This window comes from Pogona vitticeps, chromosome 3 (genome assembly GCF_051106095.1).
Source record: "Pogona vitticeps strain Pit_001003342236 chromosome 3, PviZW2.1, whole genome shotgun sequence".
Classification (NCBI taxonomy): domain Eukaryota; kingdom Metazoa; phylum Chordata; class Lepidosauria; order Squamata; family Agamidae; genus Pogona; species Pogona vitticeps.
Genome location: NC_135785.1, coordinates 177,273,300 through 177,293,147, shown reverse-complemented (window position 1 = coordinate 177,293,147; position 19,848 = coordinate 177,273,300). Strand labels below are relative to the sequence as shown.

The 19,848-nt window shown below is 40.3% G+C and overlaps 1 protein-coding gene across 2 annotated transcripts in view; it reads left to right on the top strand.

Moving 5' to 3' along the window:
- The window catches only part of DHRSX (dehydrogenase/reductase X-linked), a 142,733-nt gene extending 123,542 nt beyond the window's left edge, over positions 1-19,191 (top strand). For both annotated transcript variants that reach the window (XM_072994409.2, XM_072994410.2), the window contains one exon: positions 18,614-19,191. In XM_072994409.2, coding sequence (XP_072850510.2) covers positions 18,614-18,802 — 189 coding nt within the window. In that variant the 3' untranslated portion in view covers positions 18,803-19,191. The remainder of the gene's footprint in view (positions 1-18,613) is intronic.
- The last annotated feature ends 657 nt before the right edge of the window (positions 19,192-19,848 follow it).

Below are 19,848 nucleotides of genomic sequence, written 5' to 3'. Positions count from 1 at the left end.
GGCTCCCCTAGAGTACAAGGCAGGTCAGCCCCAATCTGTATGCCCTTTGTTTGAGTAATGAAGTCTGGGGGCTTCTGCACGCCCCTGCTTTTAACCTGTGATTATATACTGGAATGCCAGCCGTCATCCTGATTTTCCTGGCAAATGATATTTTAAAGTTTTATTCACAAAAAGAGATGATCTCATTGTGCATGTAGTTTCTATCTTAAGAATGACAGTGCTTTGAGGAAATTTGGCAGGTTACAAAATTCTCCCACTTCTATGTGTTGTCAGTGTCAGTACAGTGCAAGCAGTAGACGAGAAACCTTGAAATTATCTTCCCGTTAATATACTTTCAAATCTGAAGAGAAGGCAGCAACAGTGGCACTCCTGAGAAGCAGTTAATAAACCTTCATTCCAACGCTCTTAACTGTATGTCGTTATGTGCCTGCCACCCATCAAGTTGCCTCCAATATTTGATCTAACTCTTTTCCTGATTCTTTCCACTTACCCTATCATTACGTATTGCCTTTTCCAGTAGGTCTTTTCTTCCCATGCTGTGTCCAAAATGTGACAGCCTCAGTTTCATCATTTTTGCTTCTGCAGGGAGTTCAAGCCTGACAATTCAGAATCCACTTGTTTGTCTTTCTGGTGGCCCATGACATCCGTAAAGCTCTCTTCCAACACCAGATTTTGAATGAATCAGGATTCTCCCCCCCCCCCTTGTTGACTTTAGTCATTGTCCGGCTTTCAGATCTGGACATAGTAATTAGGAATATAATAGTCTGAATTATCTTGGTATTAATTTCCAGTGACATGTCTTTACACTTGATAATCTTTTTTAATTCTTTCATAGTAGCCTCTCTGAGTCTTGGTGTTCTGATTTTTTTGGCTGCGGTCTCCATTTGATTTGATAACAGAACCAATGTATACAAAATATTTAACTGCTTCCATTTCTTCCCTGTCAGCATTAAAGTTATGACATTCTTCTGTAATGATTATTTTTGTCTTCTCATGTTCAACTGCATTTCTGCTTTTGGACTTTCTTCTTTCACCTTAATCAGGAGTCATTTTAAGTCAGTGCTGCTTTCTGCCAGTAATGTGGTGCAATTTGCCTATCTTATATTATTGATTTTTCTTCCTCAGGTTTCCATGCCTCTTTTATCTGAATCTAATCCAGCTTTCTAAATGATTTATTCTACATACAGATTAAATAGATATGGAGATAAAACACACCTTAGACTGATATCTTTGCCTATGGCAAACAATTTTGTTTCTCATAATTCTGTCCTAACAGTAGCTTCTTGTTCACAGTATAGATATAGACTGTGTAGGACAATTAGGCATACCCAGATGTTTTAGAACAATCCATAGCTTTTTGTGGTCTACACAGTCAAAGGTTTTGTTGTGGTTTATAACGCACACACTGGTGCTGTTGTGAACTTCTTTGATACACTCCAGTAACTAAGGTATATTTTGCAATATGATCTCTAGTGTCTTTTTCTTTTCAGAATACAGCTTAAACAGACTGCACTTCCCACTCTATACATGGTAAAAGTCTTCGTTGCAAAAACCTTGTGCCTGACTTTGAGCAGTGAATGTAATTCTCATATAGTTACTGTACTCCTTGGCATCTCCTTTCTTGGAGACAGGAATAGCAGCCATCCTGAACGTAGTGCCTGCCAGATGTTCTGGACTTCAACTCCCATCTGCGCCAGCCAGTGACTTGATTTGATCTGTGACCCACTTTCTGCCTGCCCAGGGTAGTCACAAAGTTCTCATCCAGCAGCACATTTAAAGTGAATCAATTTTTTCCTGTCAGTTTCTTTACTCTCCAGCTTTCACACACATATATGATCATCAGTATAAGATTGTGGGTGGGTGATCTTGGTCTTGGATCTCAGTGACATATCCTTACTCTTGATGATCTTTTCTATTCCTTCATTGCTGCCCTTCTGAGTCTCAATCTTCTGATTTCTTGGCCGCAATCTCCCTTTGTATCTCGAACAGTTGTTTCAGGTCCTTGCTGCTTTCTGTCAGTAAGATGGTGTCATCTACACATCTTATATATTATTGATGTTTCTTTCTCCAATTTTCACTTCCCCTTCATCTGAATCTAGCCTAGCTTTCCATATGATATGTTCTGCATTCAGGTTGAGCAAATAAGGGAATAAAAGGCAACAGATGAAGACATCAGTGGATAATCAAGGCTGCAGTCCTGTACCCATTTTCCTGCAAGTAAGAACATTGAATGCTTTGGGACTTACACTTTTATGTATAAGATTGCATTTTAATGCTGTCTGTAAACAAGGTCTAAAGAGACAGATGCATAGGTATCTAAGACCTGTTAGATAAAGCAAGAATTACGTATGTCTGAGTAGCCATCTGGATCTGTGAGTTATGCATGCATCTTTGCAAGCACAGATGCAAGTTCAAGACTCTCAGAACGATACTATGCCATGAATAAAACAGCTACAACAAGCAGAATTATTTCTTATAGAAACATGCTTCCTGTATTTGCCAATCAGCATCAGTTTAGAATAGCATTGAGGAAATAGCAGTTTGGGTTTGGGGAACCATGATTCTTGTGTCTTCTTCCTTCCTTCCTTCCTTCCTTCCTTCCTTCCTTCCTTCCTTCCTTCCTTCCTTCCTTCCTTCCTTCCTTCCTTCCTTCCTTCCTTCCTTCCTTCCTTCCTTCCTTCCTACCTACCTACCTACCTACCTACCTACCTACCTACCTACCTACCTACCTACCTACCTACCTACCTACCTATGGTGATGATGCTGGTGGTTGTGATTAGACATTAGCATGGATTTCCTGGACTGGTTTTGCTTAAGGCAAGTAAGAACCTCATGAACATAAACATAAGATCATTTTGTGACTTTCTGATTGCATGAATTTTCAATAACAGGGACTTGCCTGTTTCAAAGATTTGACAATTATTTATGTATTAGTACCATTTTTCAAAACTCAAAACGGTGTTACTGCTCATTAAATGCAATTATCATCACTGATTCATCAGAAAGACAGTTCCATGCACCAACAGCCCAGATATGAAAACTTATAAGGCATATTTGTAATTGTGCAATTGCAACAGTAATAATTAAAGCAGTGTTTCTGGCAGGGATCTCAGGTACACAAAAAGACTCTCATAACTTTCCTTTTAATTAAGTAGCCATGTGATATTTCAAAGTGAAGACACTAAGACCCTCCTGTGGTGCTCAGCACTTGAAATAGTTGCTGATGCTTAGTGCGTTACCTGCAAGCGCTGAAGCAGCTAATTGTTAGCTAAACAACTTCAAAACCTTCTCCAGGCATCTGTCAACCAAAGCATGACTATCTGATATTTCCTGTAGGTGTGGACAGTGTCTCACCCAAGTTCACTTCTTTGGTTTGGCTTCCCAATCAAAGGCATTTCTATAGAGCACCCCCAGAAATGTGCATTATACAGTCTAACTCCAGACATGTATTCCATTGTTGAATCATTTATCCAGAGGAGGAAACTTTTTAGCCAAACCTTCCATTCTTTGTAGGTACCAGGAAGGTTGTGATCTAGCACCACATTGCACACGGCAGCTGATAGTTGCTATTTGGTACCACATTGTGCGTGACCAGTTCATAATGAACAACAAAACCAAAAAGGCATCATAGATTTCACTGCTATACCAAATCGTGACCAGCCACATTGCTTTGTGAAAATCACCCAAGGGAACTCTTAGTTTCTGTTACTTGGGCATCATTGAGATTCTGACTTATACCCCTTAACAGTCTTCCTTGTGCTTTCACCTATCTTGCTTCTAATTCCCAGATAACTGCACAGAAAAAGGAAACTGTTACACTTTTATTCATTTTATGCTGTTATTGTATTTGTAGTATTTTATTGTAAACTACTTTTGGCCCCATTTTGTAGGAGAAAGGTGGGGTATCAAGCAAAGAGGACAGGCAAACATTGGGCTATCCCCAAAGCCAGAGTCCTTTGTGATATCCACGAACATTTAAAAAAATATAACTAGTTGTGAATGCTTAATTTGCACTCCAGAACCTACCTGTTGAAAGTACTCAACTCTATAACTGTACAGCCTTTTAGCCCTGCTCTCAGGCATTTCTGTTCTACTTCTGAGGTACTTGAGGAGAGAGGATGTACATGAACCCTAACCTCCATCCCCATTTTAGCTGTGGCAAAGACAGGCACCTGAAAGAGAACTTTTCCTATCCATGGAGAGAGACCCTTTGCCTGTCGCTAAACACTGAATTTTGAAAAGACGAATTTTAAGAAATGAAACTAGATTCAAGGCTGATGATCCCCATTTTGACCAAATCAAAAACTGTGAGTTAGAAAATGTCATAAAAAGCCTGTGGAACTGAAATCAGTAGATATATTCCTAAAATATATTATTCTTAGGTATGTAGAAAATGAAGGTTAAATAATACAAACGTCTGTATTTTTACCCTTCAGCATTCTTTGATATAAAAGCTTCAAATATATTCTTTTCATCAAAGTTTCAGTATTTTCCACACTTGCTAGCCTGTGTTCTCAAGTTTTCACTTCCACACTCATTTGTGCCGATTGTTTGAAACGCTAGTTAACTTGTTGCTTGAAACATAGGTTTAGTACAGGGAAAATAATTAAAACTGTTTATCTTACAGTGTGATAGAGCGTAGCTGGTTTGAATAAAAATTAACTTAATTTTCTTTTGTTCCATCTGTGCTCCAGGCCTAAGGCTCTACAAAGTCCACAAGCAATCGTAATCCTCTTAGTGTGCACAGTTTTAAGAACGGAAAGGTCAGCCATTTTTCATTCACTCATTAATGCTATTATAGGATTAATGAAAAACAAACAGTTATTTTAAGTTTTATTTTTCAAAGTGGTCGATTGCTCTGCAGCCCCATTAATTCTTCCAGTCCCTCAGCTTACTTAATGGCAGTGTTACGATGGTAAAAGAGTGCCACAAGACCTGCAGAAGATCCAAGAGGATTAGTGTTGATGCCTCCTCATCCTTTGACATTACAGCATAACAGTGGAAAGTTCACTGTTGACACCCATAAATCCAGAATGAAAATTCATCAGCTCATTTCCTTCCTTCACCAATCCAGTAGCTTGGATAATTGATCATATATGCATTCTTTCTCTAGACTAGTCTTTCTTCCTCATCTCTTCTTAAACTTTTCTGAGTTCTAATTTTTATGCAGTGTTTCAGAAAACCCAACAAATAGATTAGGTCATCATCATTATCTTCCTTCTAAGTCCTGTGGCCTTTTCTTTCATCTTAATGCTTTCTACCTTGCTTTTTTCCCCTCCTCCTTATTCAGGGAAATGTTGGGAGCTCATTGGCTGTTTAGGAGTCTGTCTACTTTCAAGGGTTTCCCACCCATTGCTAGGTTTAGGGCAGAGATGAGAACTTTTGGTGAGGCTGAGGTGTCAAATTTTGGACTAGGGCAGAAATCCCAGAAAGTGACTGGATGGCCTCTAGGTGGGTTCTGGCTGTGGGGAGAGATGTTCTGGAATGGGGAGGAACTGCCATTAAAAATTGCTGTTCCTGGTATCTGTAGGAGCAGGGAACAAACACAAAACAGGTTGGTTGGTTCTGGTGGTCATGGGAATCTGCTAGGGCCCAAAGTTAGCTGCATCTTGTCAGACTCGATTAGCAGCAATAAGTTAACCAAACCATATGCAAATATTAATAGGATTAATGCCATTATTTGTTACCCTAAATTTAAATTTTACTTTAGGGATTCTGGCTTTTATTTGCCTTCAAGTTGGAACCAACCTATAGTGACCCCAGTGGGGTTTTTGAGGTAAGACAGGTGTTTAAGGAGTGGTCTTACCAGTTCCATTTGCCCAGTGAGTTTCTGTGATTGAGTGGGGATTTGAACCCAGGTCTTCTGTGTCCCAGTCCATTATTCTACCCACTGCACCATCCTCTAAAAGTATTTCTTCAAACCAGCATTATTGGGAAATAAGCATTGTATGTCTCTGATGAATTTGGTGAAGTCTAGTACATAAAAGCATATGTCATAACAAATTCTTTGGTCTTCTAAGATACCATAGAAATTATTTCTCTTCTTGACACATATCACATCTTCCTTGCCTGTTCTAACATAAACAGGAGCTTATGGGCATAACCTGCCTGACAAGTTCTAGTTATTCACCTCTTCATTAACACATTTCTTTATTTCCTACCTTTCAGAGTACTAGATTTATGTACAAGCTAAGTAAGTTACAATCCAGGGCCTCTGATTATGCTGGGCCTCAAAAAAAAAAAAAAGAATGTACTTGAATAAATTTTTGACAATTTTGTGGGCAAGCGGAGAGCCTCAGTGTGTTTTAAGCCAGTATTGCTGGTTTTCCTCTGTGGAATAATTTTTAAAATGTTACCAAAAATACCTGGCCGTTTGAATGACTGGTATTTGGGGATGTTAAATGATGCAGGGGTGGGTGGGATGGGACCATCTATCTATCTGTCTGTCTGTCTAACAGATCAATTAAAATCTATTAAGCTAACCGCAAATCTCTCTCAAAAACCCTTTGTTTTATAATCAGAAGATATTATTGTGGCATTTTGGGTAGACTGAGGTACTGCCTTGGGCACTTACCCAATTGAAAATGTTACTCCTTATAGCTAAGAATATGTTTTGATACAAATTGGGTCTAATGACATAAGATTGGAAGCTGCTGTCTTAAGCAGCAGAGTTTATCAAGAAGCTGCTTTGCATGAAATGAATAAAATGAAAAGCTAAACAGATAAATCAGTCTGCAAGTCTTTTGCTCAGAGAGAATAGGAAAATGATCTGACTCTGAAACCCATCTGTTTGTAACAGATCATTATTTATTTATTTATTTATTTATTTATTTATTTATTTATTTATTTATTTATTTATTTATTTATTTATTTATTTATTTATTTATTTATTTATTTATTTATTTATTTATTTATTTATTTATTTATTTATACCCGGCCTATCTGACCTATAAGACCACTCTAGGCGGCTATTTGTTTTCTCTCTTTTTCCTTTTACCCAATGAAATCAAGTCTATGCTATTTGGCAGTATGATGTATGGAACAACACCAGATTTTAGATAGATAAAAACAGGGCCACAGCTTTACTGGTTCCAGCTGCCCCTTGCTGCCTAATGAATCATGCCTCATGGTTTCTGGCTCAACAGTGGAATGATAGGAAATTGGTATAAAATGGGTGCTTGGTCACATTGTGGACTCCTGTCTCCTGGGCATGAAGCATGTATGAGTGCCCCTTGCTCGGCAAGCTGCTGGATCTCTTACCATAAGACCCATAAGGGGATCTCTGAACATGGAATATACCACCCCTCTGGTGAAAAAAAAACTGCATTTGGCTCTGTGTTAGCCATGAACACTCAACCTTACTAATCCCAATAAAATGGTGGCAAAAACACATACCGTGTTTCCCCGAAAATATGACAGGGTCTTATATTAATTTTTGCTCCAAAAATGCATTAGGGCTTATTTTCAGAGGATGTTTTATTTTATTTTTTATGTATAATAATTTGCATTTATTCAAATGCAGTGATGTCATCTTCTTCTGGTTGCTGCACAATGGTGGAGGGTGCGGTTTCACTTAACTGGGGCTTATTTTGGGGGGTAGGGCTTATGAGCATCCTGAAAAATCAAACTATTTTCAGGTGAGGTTTTATTTTCGGGGAAACAGGGTATATGAAAGAGAACCGTTATATCAAATATGTAGGGATCCGTGAGGTATAACCAACAATGAACCCTCAGCTAGGATCCCCACCGCCAAACAAAGGGTGGAAAGATAGGAGAAACTTCAACAATGCTGGAATAAAGACTGCCTTCCTCTGGCAGTCCCACATGGCCAATATTTCCCTGACTAGACTGGAGAACTTTTATGAGAGCCACGCTGGCTTCGGAGGTTGTTTATCCTTCCATATTGTCTCAGAAAATGCTGGACCACTTTATCTCTTCTCCTGCCACAAGGACCACAAATGGGGACCCATGGTGAGTCAGAGAGATCGTTGTTATTAGAAGAACCTGATGGTTTCTTCCTGAGACTATTAAGCTGATGCTATACTTTGGGACATAGTACTCACCACAGCAAAATGTCACTTTTCTTATATGATGTTGTTTATTTTATTTTTATTTTGAGATGACCAAAATACAAAGAATGAATAATATTTTAACAAAGCTAGATTTGCTTGCATCTCTGGGCAAACTTGTCATGTTCTCATTTCCCTTTATAGCTGCCCTTACTGACAGTAAGGATATAGCTTATACTAATCAGCTCCTTAAATAATTCTGATGATTCTTTGTGAAGTCTATATGAGAGGCATATAGATCCGCAACAGAAATAGCTATTCCGCAAAATACCAATTGCATTTGGCAACGTGATGGTCACTGGTAATGTTAAGCAGAGATTAAAATGTTCAGAGATGCATTAGTAAGTGGTGAGCCAGAGATCATTCAAGGAATTCATGGCAGAGAATTCTGAAGCAGAAATAACAGAAAAAATCCAGATAACCTCTGAAAATATTCAGAGTGAGTTCTTCCCTCATAAGTGAGCAACTACAGCCTCATGCACTCAGAGGTGAAGAGGGTAAGGAACAATAAGTAGTTTCAACGCACAACAGTCTCTCAGCTCACTTTGCAGTTCTCAGAATGAGGATACATTTTCCATATTCATTAGAGTCATCAGTCTTTTTAGAAATGAAAGGTTGATTTCCCCTTTAATACTAGCAGTGAGAGAATATAGAAATTCTATATACAGAAACAGGAAGCAGAAGGGTGACCAAATTGCAAAAGAATCTCTTCCTACTTCCTCACAAATGTTAGCTAAAATCCATCAGCCACAGTGTCACAGCTGTCAGAAAATTCTCTGCCATTTCTTGTTGTCTGCTACTGTCCCCTCCTGTTGTCATTTCTCAGGGAGTAAATGTAGAGATCAATGTATTCGCGAAGGCTTTCACAGCCAGGATTTAATGGTTGTTGTGGGTTTTTCGGGCTCTTTGGCCATGTTCAGAAGGTTGTTCTTCCTAACGTTTCGCCAGTCTCTGTGGCCGGCATCTTCAGAGGATAGCACTCTGTGCTCTGGTGTAGTTGGCTTGGGAGCGGAGTATTTATGGCTGTGAGATGGGCTTTTGTCTTTTTCTGTAGATGGGTGATTAGTGTGTCTTTTTGTGGGTCTATTGTTGTGATAAGAAGGAGAGATTATCTTTCACTGTGGTTGATGGCTGTCATTAGCTAGTCTTTTGTGTGTAGTGATCCCCGGTCCTTGTGGCTGGGTAGAGTTTGTTGACTTTTTGCACACTATATTTTTGAGAGCTGGGAGCCAGAATCAAAATCAATGTAATTCCAATTGTTGGGTAATTGACAGGGCTCTGAGGGTCTATCACAGTGATGGCAAACCTATGGCACGCATGCCACAGCTGACACACGGAGACCTCCCTTTGAGCACGTGAGCCAAAATCACCAAAGTGCTACCCCCGACCCCCTGCAGCCGAACCTCAAACTGCAGGATTGTAAGCCACTCATCCCTGCTACCTTCCTTGGTTGCAGCACTTGTAAATCAGTTCCTTTAGAGATTGGATTATTGTACCCCTGCTTATTTAACTTATATGCAGAATGCATCATGCGAAAGGCAGGACTGGATGAATCCAAAGCTGGAATTAAGATTGCCGGAAGAAATATCAACCTTGTTCTTGTTTAGTCGTTTATTTGTGTCTGACTCTTCGTGACCCCATGGACTAGAGCACGCCAGGCCCTCCTGTCTTTCACTGCCTCCCAGAGCTGGGTCAGATTCATGTTGGTAGCTTCAATTACACTGTCCAACCATCTTGTCCTCTGTCATCCTCTTCTCCTCTTGCCTACACTCTTTCCCAACACCAAGGTCTTTTCCAGGGAATTTCTCTTCTCATGAGATGGCCAAAGTATTGAAGAGTCAGCTTCAGGATCTGTCCTTCCAATGAGCACTCAGGGTTGAATTCCTTCAGTATTGATAAGTTTGATCTCCTTGCAGTCCAGGGGACTCTCAAAAGTCTTCTCCAGCAACACGATTCAAAAGCATCAATTCTTCAGCATCAGCCTTCTTTAGGGTCCAGCTCTTACTTCCATACATCACTACTGGAAAAACCATAGCTTTGACTATGCAGATCTTTGTCGGCAAGGTGATGTCTTTGCTTTTTAAGATGCTGTCTAGGTTTGTCATCGCTTTCCTCCCAAGAAGCAGGAGTCTTTTAATTTCTTTTCTGCTGTCACCATCTACAGCAAGGGTTTTAAACTCAATTTACCTGGGGGCTGCTAGAGACAGAGTCTGGGTGAGGCTGATCCGCATCAGATTTTCCGCCAAGCGGAGCAAGAGCCCGAGGAAGCCACCCAGGAGTTTCCTTAGCCAACAGACAGGTGGGCTGGCTGGCAGACTGCAGTTCTGGATGGAGGGTGCAAGAGGTGCTGTCTTGGGGGACAGCCGGCGAGCAAGGCAAGGCTTTTTTTTACTCTTGACAGCAGAGGATGTGTGGGCGCTTTGGGGGGGGTAGGCAAGGTGAGGGCCACAAACTATCATCTGGGGGTCCGCAAATGACCCCTGGGCCGCATGTTTGAGACCCCTGATCTACAGTGATCATGGAGCCCAAGAAGGTAAAATCTGTCACTGCCTCCATATCTTCCCCTTCTATTTGCCAGGAAATGATGGGACCAGTGGCCATGATCTTAGTTTTTTTGATGTTCAGCTTCAGACCATTTTTGTGCTCTCCTCTTTCACCCTCATTACGAGGTTCTTTAATTTCTCCTCACTTTCTTCCATCAGAGTGGTATCATCTGCATATGTGAGGTTCTGGATTTTTTTTTTCTGGCAATCTTAATTCCAGCTTGGGATTCATCCAGTCCAGCCTTTCACATCATGTATTCTGCATATAAGTGAAATAAGCAGGCAGACAGTATACAGCCTTGTCATACTCCTTTCCCAATTTTGAACCAATCAGTTGTTCCATATCCAGTTCTAACTGTTGCTTCCTGTCCCACATACAGATTTCTCAGGAGATAGGTCAGGCACTCCCATTTCTTTAAGAACTTGCCATCGTTTGTTGTGGTCATTCTCAGTCCACATACTGCTGAAGCCTACTTTGGAGGATTTTCAGCATAACCTTGCTAGCATGTGAAATGAGTGCAATTGTGCAGTAGTTGGAGCATTCTTTGGCACTGCCCTTCTTTGGATTGGAATGTAGACTGATCTTTTCCATTCCTCTGGCCACTGCTGAGTTTTCCAGACTTGCTGGCATATTGAGTGTAGCACCTTAACAGCATCATCTTTTAAGATTTTAAATAGTTCAACTGGAATGTCATCACCTCTACTGGCCTTGTTGTTAGCCATGTTTTCTAAGGCCCACTTGATTTCACTTTCCAGGATGTCTGGCTCATGGTCAGCAACCACACTATCTGGGTTGTCCGGGAGATCCAGATCTTTCTGGTATAATTCCTCTGTGTATTCTTGCCCTCTCTTCTTGATGTCTTCTGCTATTGTTAGGTCCCTACCATTTTTGTCCTTTATCATGTCCATCTTTGCACGAAAGGTTCCTTTAATATCTCCAATTTTCTTGAATAGATTTCTGGTTTTTCCCTTTCTGTTATTTTCTTCTATTTCTTTGCACTGTTCATTTAAGAAGGCCCTCTTGTCTCTCGTTGCTATTCTTTGGAAATCTGCATTCAATTTTCTGTACCTTTCCCTATCTCCCTTGCATTTTGTTTTCCTTTTCTTCTCTGCTATTTGTAAAGCTTCATTGGACAGCCACTTTGCTTTCTTGCATTTCCTTTTCTTTGGGATTTTTTTTATTGCTGCCTCCTGTACAATGTTACAAGCCTCTATCCAAAGTTCTTCAGGCACTCTGTCCACCAAATCTAGTTTTTAAATCTGTTCTTCACTTCCACTGTGTATTCATAAGGGATTTGGTTTAGATTATACCTGACTAGCCCAGTGGTTTTTCCTACTTTCTTCAGTTTAAGCTTGAGTTTTGCTATAAGAAACTGATGATCAGAGCCACAGTCAGCTCCAGGTCTTGTTTCTGCTGACTGTATAGAGCTTCTCCATCTTTGGCTGCAGAGAACATAATCAATCAGATTTCGGTATTGCCCATCTGGTGATGTCCATTGTAGAGTCACTTTTTATGTTGTTGGAAAAGAGTGTTTGTGATGACCAGTATGTTCTCTTAGCAAAACTCTATTAGCCTTTGGCCTGCTTTGTTTTGAACTCCATGGCCAGACTTTCCTGTTGTTCCTTTTATCTCCCTACGTTAGCATTCCAATCCCCTATAACGAGAAGAACACCTTACTTTGGTGTCAGTTCTAGAAGGTGTTGTAAGTCTTAATAGAATTGATCAATTTCAGCCTCTTCAGCATCAGTGGTTGGTGCCTAAACAAGGATTACTGTGATGTTGAAAGGTCTGCCTTGGATTCGTATTGAAATCATTCTATCATTTTTTAGATTGTATCCCAGTACAGCTTTTCCCACTCTTTTGTTGACTATGAGGGCTACTCCATTCCTTCTATGGGATTCCTGCCCACAATACTAGATATGATAATCATCTGAATTGAATTTGCCCATTCTTGTCCTTTTTAGTTCACTGATGCCCAGGATGTCAATGTTTATTCTTGCCATCTCCTGTTTGACCACCTCCAGCTTCCCAAGGTTCATAGATCTTACATTCCAGGTTCCTATGCAGTATTTGTCTTTGCAGCATCTGACTTCAGTGAGGGGCAACAGCCCAGTGACACCTGAATGTGCTCACTGATCTTCAAAGTCTAGCCTTTTTGGGTGGGGAAGAAAATGACTGAATCAAATGGATTGCCCTTTAAAAGGACATGCTTCCCTGCTGGAACTCTGAACACTGCAGTGTTCCATTACATGGCTCGTTTATATATTATAGTCTGCAATTGCAGCGCTTCTTTTCCATGTGTATAACTGAAGTTGCTTTTTAATATGCAGCACTTACTTACACCATGTTCTGCAGCTTTATTAATACATTTCTTAATGATACATTATGGAGGGGAAATTTCGGAAACCAAATCTGCATTATTTATTAGCTTCACAGCAAATACTGTTCCTTTAGTTTTTAGGAATTGCACAGGTGCCAAAATATTTGAAGGTTGTATCATTTAATGCAAGAAAATATTTAATGCATTCAGTTACACCCACTGGTTTATAGAATGGGTAAGAACAGGGGGAAACCCTTATATTAGAATGATTTGGAAACTGAAGATAGAATGCAAGTGAGTGTGTTGATTATCAGGGAGATGAAAAATAATGCAGGGGAAGAGACAGTTAAAGTCCATTATTAAAACAGATATGGGGGGGAGAGAGAGAGAGAGAGAGATGATAGATTTTAGCATTATCTTTACTTAATCAGTTATATTTATCTTATTTCATGGCACCTTAAAGCTAGCAAGCTTTATTTGGCACATGCTTTCATGGACTACCATTCCTTTCAAGCAGATGCTTTTGTGGGATACAGTCCACAAGAACTCATGCCAAGTAAAACTTGTTACCTCTTTTAAGGTGTCACGTGACTTTTTCTTGCTTTTGCTGTTCCTCAAGGTGGAAATTTTTTCCTGTCATTTATGCACTGGTGGGTGCCGCTGGAGTGCAGCTCTTACCAGGATTTGTATCCTGGACTGGAGGCGCGCAGGTGCACACACATGCAAATACATCTAAAGAGCAGGAGTAGGAGAGAGGCAGTATGGGGAAAGGGAGAGCTGAGATCTAAGGAAATCACTTGAAAGAGAAAAGGGCAGGCTGCCCATGTTGCTGTTTAAATGGATTAGGGGTAAGTTGAACGTTTCCAGTAGAGGTGGGGAGAACAGAGGACTTAGAGGTGCATCTACAGAGCAAGAGGAAGAAGAGTAGTAATAGATTTTAGGGAAAGAGGGAAGCTGAGTACTCAGAGGAGGCAAAGGAAGGACACTTTCAGTTTCTCTATTTTACCATACTGGGGGGCTTCATTCACTCAAAGCCACTTGACCACCCCACTGCTGCTGATCAGCTGTAAAAATCGTCATCGTGTGAAAAAACTGTCCGCGAAGCACGGACCAAATCATCATCCAGCGAAAATCCCCCATTGGAATCACTGTTTTGCAAATCGCTATAGCGATCGCAAAACCTCATTGTAATGCAGATTCGTCGTTTTACGAGGTCATCGTCTAGTGAGGTACCACTTTACTAGCATTCTTGCTCCTTGATCCCAGCCTGCAGTTCCTGTAGGGATGCTACGTTTTGGGAGATAGTTGCTTTACAGTAGATTAGTGCTAAATTGAACACAACAGTTTATGATATTTATCTTGGGTTTTCTTGTGTTCCTCCACTCCGAGGGTAAATGAGCAGGATTTTGAAGGGAAAAAATATCTGAATGATAGAGAACAAGAAGCTAAGGGAAAGAAGAATAGGAACATACAGTAAATAGGACCATATAGAAACATACCAAAGAAAAATAACATCCATTGTTGAATATGAAAATGTCTTAGAAAATTCTTGCTTCACTTTGTTTCGAGAAAAGAAGAGCCTGCAAATTACTGTACTATATTGTCTGTCATTTTCTATTGACTTTTTGTAGTTTTGTCTTTCACTAACATTTGCAGAGAATTCAGAGGTGGTTTCTTTGTTTATTTATTTATTTATTTATTTATTTATTTATTGGACTTATATACCGCCCCATAGCGCTACAAGCACTCTCCGGGCGGTTTACAATTTCATTATACAGGCTACACATTGTTTAACTGTTTGTTCGTTGAGAATGTTAACTTCAGTGTGCATGTGAATAGCATGAGATGACAAGTGTGACAGCTATTTGCTATACATTTTTATGCCAATAAAGGTGGTGGTAATGGTGGTGGTGGTGGTGATGATGATGATGATTTGACAGGTGGTATTTGGAGATCATAGTAATTTCAAGAAATAATTTTATTTTCTAGCTCCCTGTTACAAGTATCCAGTATCCTTCTTCATAGTTCTCAGTCTTCAGAAAGCCAGTCAGAAGGCTTTTGTAGTTTTCTCTGGATGTAATTTTTCTGTTAGCCTGCCCCAGTTGCTATAGCGATGCATCTTTCATTGGCCCCTTTCTGTTACTGGGGCTGGAAAATAGCTATCGTGGGTAATTAGTTTTCACAGAAGTAGGAGTCACAACCATGTAAACAGTAGCTAAGTCCTGGATTGTACTAGTAAACACTGCCTATAAATGGCATTGGGCAAAGCTGCACTCTAGAAACTAGTATTTAACCTTCGTTCTTACCCTACACATAATTCTTTTTTGTACATTTCAACAGTATTGTGGTAAAAATACATTTGTGCTAAACTTTGTAGCAGTCTGCTTACTATAGTTGTGTTACAGATATTTTTAATTCAACATTATTATTGCTGAAGAAGATCCTCACCATTTTATTTTTATAGAGGTTTCAGCGGGTATCTCATCACAGCTTGGTTCACCACTGCATCTTTCTGACACAATGCCCACGGTATTTTTGACAAAGCTATTGAAGCAATATATGCTGACATGGAGGTTCTTCATTTGCTTCACCCTTTGAACCCCACTTAAGACCAATCTGTTTCTAAAAGGAGCACCCCCATAAGTGACAGAAAGGTATAGCTGTGGAAATCCAGTACATAAAAAGGAAAAGCATGTGTGCCATCTGGATTATCTGGGGATGTAAACTACTGCTGCTTTTCCATACCTCACTCTAGAGGCACACAGAAGAAACGGATTACAGGGAGAAGGCATCGTAAGAGTAGAAACTGTGGTTGTGATCACATGGAGAAATAGATCGGAATTTGGAACACTTGTGGAATGGTCCAGTGCAATCTATTTCCTGGCACACAACGCATAGAGAAAAGCGCTCCAGCCCAGCCCAGTTGTTACAGAACACATGGGTTACCCAAGAGAGGGAACCACTGAGTTAGATGAGCAAGGGAGATTTCTCACTACCGAGACTTCTGGAATTCTCCCTGATTTTGAATACTATAGACTGGGAAGTCTCCTTAAAATATCCAGTGAGAATAAAAGAATTTACACAGATTAGCTGTGCATTAAAAAAATAAAATAAAGAAAACTCTGATCATGGGTATAAACTAGTCTTAAACAACAGTTATACATTGGCCCTGGGAATTTGTGACTATGTGGATATTGCTGACTATGTGGGTATTGCTGACTATGTGGGTATTGCTAGGCTCCAGCTCCCATCAACCCAGACTAGGATGGGGAGGTGTCACAAATTGACATCTGGAGGTCAAAAGGGGTCCCATGCCTCTTTCACAGAACCCAGTGTTACATGAGGTGTTTAGTGTTCATGTGAACTTACTGGTGAAGAGGCTCTTGTTCAAACAGCAAGCAGGCTTCTCTACTCCAGGGTGCTTCTGATGTGTTGGGCCACAACACCCATCATTCTCAACCACCCTGGCCAATTGGATGTACTGGTTGGGGGTGATGGGAGTTGGTGTCTGAACACATTTGAAGGTTGTTATATTTGAAAAGACTAGAGTAGTGTCAATAATATGTTATTTATTTCATTAAACAAGTACTGGTTATCTTTGATTGTGAAAGAGTGTTCAGAATGTGTGATGTAGTGGAGGAAGGCAAACAAGCTAGAACTAAAATCCAAGCAATGCAGAAATGTTGCTGCTGGAGTTGCATGTAAAAAGAAGTATTGAGTCTACAAGTGCTTTCAAACTCACTGTTCATTTTTTCCTTTAAAATCTTTTACAATCTGGACTCACACATTTCCAAAAATTACTCAGCTTTTACTAACCTCTACCCTTTTTTCCCTTTCTTCTCCTCAGCACAGAGGACGCTGAAACCTGAGTCTCAATGCAAGCATATCTTCACTCCCCTCCACTTTTTTTTCCCTTTCCGTTTTTTTTTTCTTCTTCATTCAGTTCCTCCTTCCTTCTGTTCTTACTCTGTGCCTTTGCCTCCTTTTCTCCTCCTGGAGCCATCTAAGGATAATCTTTATGCTAACTCTGAACAATTAAATATCTGCAATTTTAACTCCTGTATGAAATCCCATATAGAAGGATCAAGATGGTTGCAGAGAACAAACACAGTATAATTCCAGGACTCCAGAATGTGCTGTCAGATATGTTATCTCTGTAATTCTTAGGAAGGATTGTAAAGTCTTCATGTTTAGGCAGAGTTTGGGAGGACTGTACTTTCAAACTCATTAATTTAACTGGCTTTATGAAACCATGCATTATTTTTTTTTCTATTTCTGTCCTTCCCCACGATTCACAAAGAACATGCTCCCCATGTTCTTGATTACTCCCTTCCATTTTGTTTGTGTTTATTTAGCTTGCTTATTTGTTTTCACATGATCGTCAAGTGTAATCGTGTTTACATGTTGTCTCAGGTGCTGCAGGATTAGGGGGGAAAGCTGAAAATAAACAAATCTCCTTTAGTAAATTTTCATCATCAGTTGGCTCGAGTTCTTGACTTTGCCTCATGATGAGCTAGGACAGTACCTTCGAAATGCGGACTCTGTGGGAAACATATTAGTACACATGGCAGATAGGAAGAAAAATTAAATCCATAATTTAAAAACAAAGACACCTTAGGGACATTCCTGCAACTAATGCTCTGAGGTAATTTGTTCAATGCATGGCAAAAGGTATGCTGTGAATACAAATGGTTACTTCTGATCTGGTGGGGTTTTTTTTTCTGTTTGGCACGTACTCGTTTTCTCTCTGACAGCACAGCAGTTTGATGGTAATTCTTTATGTCAAACAGAATCTTCTGGTTTACCTTCCTTTGCTGGATTAAAACCCCACAATCTTCATTTGCTGTCACCCCAGTTATCGTGGTGTCTGGTTCATATCGAGTCACTGAATGGAATACATTATATATACAGCCCACAGCTTCATCTGCTTGTGGCAGATTAAAGAACATTTCATCCTGGTAAAATGAGTAATTGCACTGGAAATTTCAGTACGGTTTCTTGCTTTCTGAAATGCATCAGTTCTGCTGCTGAAAAAAAAAAAGCATGACTTGCCGGTTATGTACTGTATAACACTGCTGCATGCAGATTGGGGGAAGGGGGGGGGGAGAGCTTGGACTAAATCCATGAATAACAAACCCCAATTTCCAGTATCTCTCCAGGCATGTGACGACCTCTGGTTTTGTCCTTCTGTGGTTCCAAGCAAAAAGTCAGAGACTGACATTTGCAAAAAGATGAGTGATTTAAGAAATCCCACTGTTGACATAGCCTTGTTTTGCTCACCTCAAAGAACCTGATATTCAGAAATGGCTGAAAATCTACCCAAAAACTAGCAGCCATGGCCAAGTTTGTCATTCAGCCTAAGAAATATAAATGCTGGGATCCTGCTCAGCAACAGTGAATTGGACAGTTCTGATGGCATTTTAACAGTGGGATCACCACACTTGCTATTCGGAGAATGGGGATGGCTATTTAAATGTATGACACTCCCTTTGCATAAAGAGGTACTAGATCCTCTTTGCACAAGGAAGAAAAAAAATCAAACTGCTTCTGTGACAGGAAGCCAAAAATCTACAATGACAATAGTAATAACAATCAATAATGTACTCCTGATGTCTTGATGAACATCAAAACGCCCTGCTTCCATTTTACTTACTTTATCTTTCGTTCCTCTGATCCACAGACACCTGAAGAGGGGGCATCTACGTCAGTCTACGCCGCTGTTTCGCCAGAGCTAGAGGGAATCGGTGGCTGTTATCTTTACAATGAGCAAAGGACAAAATCTGCTGATCCTTCCTATGATGAGGAGCTCCAGAAAAGACTGTGGAGCAAAAGCTGCAAACTGGTTGGGATTCCCGATGTGGCACCATAGAGATTTCAAAAGATATAGCCATGGCTTGCTGCATGAACGCAACACGGCTCACTGGCCTCTGCTCTTGCAGCATCACTCCATACGTCCGGAATTCACTGTTCAATCACATGAGCAAACGTAGACTCTCTTGGAGCTGCCACTCTGTTGGAAGGTGGTGGTGGTGGTGGTGGTGGCAGCTGGTGGTGGTGGTAGTTGTGGACAAGGTATTCCCCACTAGAATTATATGTTTTGAATTTAGCCATCCATTTTGTAATCATGATGTTTCAGTTTGTGATTTTAAAAGAGAGAGAGATCGATCTTTATGTAAAATTAAGATTTTTTTTAAAGCTTCCTTCCAGATGGGCTATTGTTTCTTGTTATTTATTTCTTAATTACATTCCTGTTCTGTCTTTTCTGTAGTGAGCTGCTTTTTGTATTTGTTTTGTTTTCCCCTCAGTGCAACCCTGTGAGGTAGATCAGGCTGAGGGGACTGAACTGGTCCACAGAGCTTCCTGGACAAACGCAGAACTCAGCCCAGATCTGTTCAACTCGGGGCCATCCTTTCAAAGATGTGTGTCAGGGGTTGCACTTGTGCTGCCATTTCTTCAGTCCCCGTTCCACAAACTGCCTACCAATCCAAATAAATAAAACTTTCCAGTCACGTCTGCTCGTAGCTTGATACTGCCCATACTCGGTCCAGGGAGCAAAAAATTAAGGCCCGTCCTTGCTCTAGGCATTTAATCTGCTGTTCAATAGCTCAACAAAGCCAGAGTTCCTGGTTGTTAAAGTATTTTCAATCCTAACAGTAGATTCTGGGAATGACTAGCTGTGTTTCATTTTATGGGCACAAAAAGCCAGGAGCCAGAATATCCAAAGAACTTGAGCATGCCTAAAGGAGTGCCCATTTGAACGGTGAGCTCTCACCATGCTGTTTCTGAGCTATGAAACCACAAGTCTGTTGTTGGGTACACAGAAAGAGTTGCCTGGTTCTTTCGATCCAGGTTCTAATAATTATATTCTGTGAGTGGTTTGTGTTAGTAAAAAAAAAAAAATTCCACATTCCAGTG